The 5,870-nt window shown below is 37.1% G+C and overlaps 1 protein-coding gene across 2 annotated transcripts in view; it reads left to right on the forward strand.

Annotated features, from left to right (window-relative positions):
• The window catches only part of LOC106473772 (type I iodothyronine deiodinase-like), a 28,578-nt gene that overhangs the window by 14,850 nt on the left and 7,858 nt on the right, over positions 1 to 5,870 (forward strand). Inside the window, exons 3-5 of one of the 2 annotated variants that reach the window (XM_022402166.1) lie at positions 714 to 895; positions 2,607 to 2,793; positions 3,130 to 3,239. In XM_022402166.1, the coding sequence (XP_022257874.1) occupies positions 714 to 895; positions 2,607 to 2,793; positions 3,130 to 3,239 (479 nt within the window). The remainder of the gene's footprint in view (positions 1 to 713; positions 896 to 2,606; positions 2,794 to 3,129; positions 3,240 to 5,870) is intronic. The other variant, XM_022402167.1, reaches the window with a different exon arrangement.

Here is a 5,870-nt window from a genome sequence, read left to right on the forward strand (position 1 = left end):
ATTTATAACTGTTCCTGGTCAATGTCGTATATTTTCCGGTTTATAAGGGTTAGCAAAATCACAGTTTATAATAGTTTCCTAGTAGACTTGTCTCTTCTCTGTTCTCTGTTGTTTTTATAAGTGAGACACATTTTCTAGAAACTTATGATAATACTGGTTATGTAAGTGGATATATTGTTGATTCTTGTGTTCACGAATATTCTACAATCTTGGAGAATTGGCGGGAGTTTCGCCATACGTAACTAACACCGTAAGCTAGATACGCCCTCAAATATAAGCTTATTCGAAACAAACGTTGACATTAAAATAAATATATAACAACTTCGTTATACGCAACACATACCTGATACCACAAGTCACGCATATTTCTAAATAAAATTCAATCCAAACAACGTTCATATTAAAAATAAATACATACTGATAAATTCGTTACATTACGTTTACTAGGGAACATACGAACATTTTCGCAGGACACTAGAATAAAAATAGTTCCGAACTCAGTTTGAACAATCAACCGATTATAAACAGTGGTAAAATTAATCTTTGAGAAGCACAGGTACTCACCTTCGTCAGGACCTGACTTCAGTTTATAGTGTTCCGCTTGTAATCCCTAAAAGATCAGGTTCAGAGTACTTGCAGTATTTCATCCCTAGTTTCGCTACTAACACGGTGTAAACCACAGTAAATATACAGCAATTATTTTATACTTTCAGATTCGCTTCTTATTATTTCTGTCCGCAATGGCCGTTATTAAGGTGGCGGTGTTCTTGTTTCCAAGTTTGAAGAAAAAGTTGGCAAAAAATATGAAGGTTATTTATAAGAAGACTAGTATTACTCAAGAAGACGTTTTCAAATTTAGCACTTCATCGAACATTGTGAGAAACGTTTTTCATAAGTGAGTTTTATATTTTAATCTTTCATATACTTTTAGTGTTGTAATATAACTATACTCTAGCAAACTATAATGTGTTTAATAACTAACTAGTTGTACTGTGATTCACTCTGCACTTGATGTTGCCAGAAGAACGTGTTTGAACCTCGAATATAATAATGTTGTTGTGAAAGAAAGAGTCCTTATGTTTCGTAACGAAAGATTCGATATTTGAAAATATAAATCTGATAAACATCTTGTTTTATTTGTCTATAGTTTTCAAAGAGCGATAACTCTATTTTACGGGAGATTCATATCAAGAAACAAAAGTGGACGAAATTTAAGATTCAAATGTCTTATTCTTATCGCGACGAAAGCTAATCTTGTATGTATTGCGATCCGTGGTGTCTGTCGAGCGTTCGTCTGCCTCCTGTTTACGGCGGCCGCTTCCTGCGCTGCGTTTGAAAAGCTGCGCACCGAGGCAAAACTCAACATTCAGTTTTGAAATGACTGGAGAACAGGCATTAATAAATTGTTAGTAATTGAGTATCATTCCCTTTTCAGAATGTGATGGAACATAAAGAATAAGAATACAGATTTACCGTATGTTATTGTTGAGCAGCTTATAGCCTGACTGAAATGCTCAACAATTACTTTTCGCACTAGGCAGTATAAATAGCTCTAAGCTTTGGTTGGTCCTGAGTGAAACCAAGTGCAACACAATTATTTTTTAAGTCCATGAAATAATTTAAATTGATAGATTAACGTAAACTTTTCCCGTCACTGGGGACGGGTACTTTTGCTTGTGTTTTATAATGCCACATTTTACCTCAATTTTAGTTAACAATACCGCTAACGGTAAGGATACCTTATTAATGTAGCCTTAGAAGCTTTATATGATTCACTCAGTATTCATAGTTTAGACTAATTCATTAACAATTCTTATTGTAGATTTTTAGCATCTCTTTTGGTAGGCCTCCCAGCACAGCGGTATGTCTGTGGACTTACAACGCAAGAATTCGGGTTTCGATACCCGTGGTGAGCAGAGCACAGATAGCCCATTGTGTAGCTTTGTGCTTAATTACAAACAAACAAACAAATATTTTGATAGAAATTATTACATAATTTGAAGCGACTTTTCATCGACTATTACTGTATCTAATAACCATGTTTTCTTATTGTAAGTATCCACAGACGATAATGTTTAAAAGATAATTCTCACAAAACTTGCACTTGTCTTTGTTATTTTCACCTAGAATTGAATAGTGATTTAGCCTAATAAATTTTGATATTCGAAACTTTCGCTTTATTTCTCACTTGGAGCGAACCTTAATTCTTATGGTGTTATTTATCAGTAGTAGATTGGAACAACAGTTAAAGATTACATATCACTTGTAAAGACAGACTTGTAAAATAACTAACTTTTACTGAAACGTGACTTGAGTGCTGGCTAAAGCTAGAAATTTATTGTCATAATACCAATTTGTAAATAAATGTATAAATGGATTAGTTGGGATAGATATTGTTTGTTTTTCGATGAAATTTTGAAGAAAACGTTTAGATATTTCACCAATTTTAGGTTATCGTTCACTTGCTGAAAAAGCTTCCCCACCCTTTCTGGTTTTATTTCATATTTCTTCGTATGCGTGTTTATTTTTTTATTTATCATTTAAAACAATATTCTGTGTAAATGGTATATTTCTACATCTGAAGTATATCAATGTTTCTTTCATAGTCTTTTACAGGATGCATTCAAAACTGCTTCATTACATGAACCCGCACCTAACCCGAAACTCCTGAATGCACTAGACCAATCGTCGTGTTCACTGCTTGATTTTATGAAAGCAGATCGCCCTCTAGTGGTAAACTTCGGTAGTTGTACTTGACCCCCGTTTATGGTTGCCTTGGAAGAGTTCATCGAGGTAACTAAATATTCAAAAGAATTGTTAGGACTTGAACATTAGTGAAGTCAACTAATAAACAGAAGTTTCAGTTTATAACAATTAACAAATACGATTAATCAATATAAAGTACAAGTACTTAGGTCATATTAGGGGGGGGGGGTATATAGTACTGTTTCCTTCAGGGATAACTTTTTTCATTCTTTAGGAATCCTGTTAATTAACTAAGAGGAAACTAAGTTTATAATAGAGATTTGAACTTCGTGTTTGATTCCCGATTCATCATGTTTGATGTTTGAATATTACCAACCATTGGGTTAAAGAAATATATATATTAATATATCATTATTTTAATAGCTAATTGATGAATTCCAAGAGGTGGCCGATTTCGTTACAGTTTACATCGAAGAAGCTCACCCAACTGATAAAGGAGATTTCGAAGGAAACTTTGACATATATTCTCACAAGTAAGTTATAAGAAACCTACGTTCGTTTCAAAGTGCTAAAGTTTAAGTTGGTGGTTATGGAGTTCTTAAAGAATAAGTCTTACTGAGCTCTTGGGGATGGTAAGGGAACTTAACCTCAGTATAAAAGGAAGCTGGCACCTGAAGACATGAGGGGAGAAGAGGGAGGTGAAAGGCTGTCACCCAGTTGTTTGTCTTATCACAAGTTAAACTGGCCAGATGTCTCAAAGATCTAGTCCTTTATTTCTTAATTTCATATAAAACTGCTAGAGAACTACGCATGTTAACCCTTTTCTAAGTTAGAAGTGATAGACTAATGGGATGACAGCTAGTCAACACCGCCAACGTTTGGGCTGCTTTAAATCGAACAGTGGGATTGAACGTCACAAAGTATGAGTAAAACATCAGACGTTAATAAGACTTACGAATAATGAGATTTGAGAGTTGTATCGGTCATGACAATTTATCAAGAAGTTATCGCTATATTAGATTGGATGTACTATAATACTTTTGTTGAATATAATGCATAGGATAAATTTCTAGGTATTGAATGTTTTTTGTATGAATTTATATGGCCAACTATTATTTTCAGGATTAAAGTAATGTAGATTAAACGTAGACCAGGCTTTGTATTTGGTTCATATTCCGAGTTAAGTTAAAGTAACGTATTGTTGCGTCAGCGAGGTCACGTGACTAATGTCACGCCACCTATTTTCTAGAAATATCCCGTTCCTTCGTGAATGCCCTAGCATTTACTAGATATATGTTAGTCTGGTATATATATATAAGACGCTCACAACGTGACGGGACAATGTGTGTGTAGACAGTGAGTAATTGATCTGCAGTTGAAGTTGAGCACGTTCGTTGTTATAGCGTTTGTTTTAGCGCGATTGTTGAAATTAAGTGTATCGTAAAGTTATATTCGGAAAGAATAAACCAGTTTTATTATGTAAGGACTTGTGTCGCTAAAGTTTCGTAGGAACGAATTTACGGGAAATCAATTAACAAACGGAGACGTAACAAATTGGTGTCAGAAAGTGGGATAAAAAAATAAAAGAATAAGAAGAAAAAGAGAAGATGAAAACGAGAAGCGGCAAATCAAACTACTGTTTAGCAGATTTGATGGCAGCAATACAAGAACAGCAAAAGAAACAAGAAGAGAGACAGAAGCAGTTGCAAGAAAATCTGCAACAATGACAGCTCGAACAACAAAATAAACAAGAAGAGAGATTACAGCAGTTGTTGGAGGAGAAAGAAAATAAACAAGAAGAGAAATTACAGCAGTTGTTAGAGGAGAAAGAAAATAAACAAGAAGAACGAGAAAAGAAACAAGAAGAGAGACTACAGCAGTGGCAACTGGAACAAGAAAGGAAACAAGAAGAACAAATGGAAAACATTAGTAAATTTCAAAGCGAATTAAATGCATTAAAGGGTGATCTATTGTCTTTTACACAAGGAGGATACATTAACCATCAACTTAATCAGCCCCAGACAATGGCAAGCCCCTTCCAGATCCCGCAGCTAAACCCTAATGTAGACATCTTCAGTCCTGTTAGAAGTCACATCCCAGATACGAATGTCAGCAATAGGGGTGATCCAGTACGAAGAAAGCCACAGGAATTCGATGGGAAAGCACCGTGGGAAGCATATAGAGCACAATTTGAGCTACTGGCAGAAATGAATGGATGGACAGAGGAGCGGAAAGCAGTATATCTTGCAACTAGCTTGAAGGGACAACCACTGGAAATACTTGGAAAGTTGTCAGCAGACGACAGACACAACTATAGAGCACTGGTAGCGGCTCTAGAACTCAGGTATGGAACCCAAAATCAGTCAGAAGTCTACAAGGCTAGGTTTAGGACGAGAGTCCAAGCTAAAGGGGAGAGCCTGCAAGAGCTGGCACAGGACTTGGAAAGTATGGCACACAAGGCCTACCCAACTGCACCACCCGATCTCCTCAAGTTGTTGCTGAGGGAACAGTGTGTAGATGCCTTAGACAGTCCACAACTGAAGATACAAGTGAAGCAAGCACACCCCTCTACCATGCAGGATGCAATGGCCAGAGCTCTTGAATTCAAATCCTACATTAAGTCCAGCACAGAGGTACCAAGGTTGGTACAGTCGTCAGGATTCAAGGCCAGAAAAGGGCAGCTTTCAGAGAAGTTTGAGGGACTTTGCTGGCACTGTAACAAACCTGGGCACAAGAGAGCTCAATGCTGGAACTTCAACACAGGGAAGATGCCATGACGGGAAAGGCTGCTACCAAGAAAGGCTGTTGGAACTGTGGAGAGCAAGGACATATGAGAAGCCAGTGCAAGAAGAATCCACCAATAAGTCAGCTTCGGGAAACCAGTAGTGGTTGGTGCTGAGGGACGCCCACCAACCCCCATCGTGAAAGTCCCAACAGCTAAGTGTAAAATGGCAAGCACACATAGTGTCTACATGACAGAAAAGCTGGATGGCCAAAGGTGCAACTTTGTCATAGATTCTGCATCTCAGCAAACCCTTGTGAGTATCAAGGTGCTGGATCACAAAGGCGTACCAGAAACTGTACAGAAGGTTTGTGGTGTGACAGGACATTATGCAAGGTTGTGGGGACCAGTGTGGGTAATTATTGAGCTCATAGGCATGAAG

The sequence above is a fragment of the Limulus polyphemus genome, unplaced genomic scaffold, assembly GCF_000517525.1.
Source record: "Limulus polyphemus unplaced genomic scaffold, Limulus_polyphemus-2.1.2 Scaffold6495, whole genome shotgun sequence".
In the NCBI taxonomy this organism is placed as follows: Eukaryota; Metazoa; Arthropoda; class Merostomata; order Xiphosura; family Limulidae; genus Limulus; species Limulus polyphemus.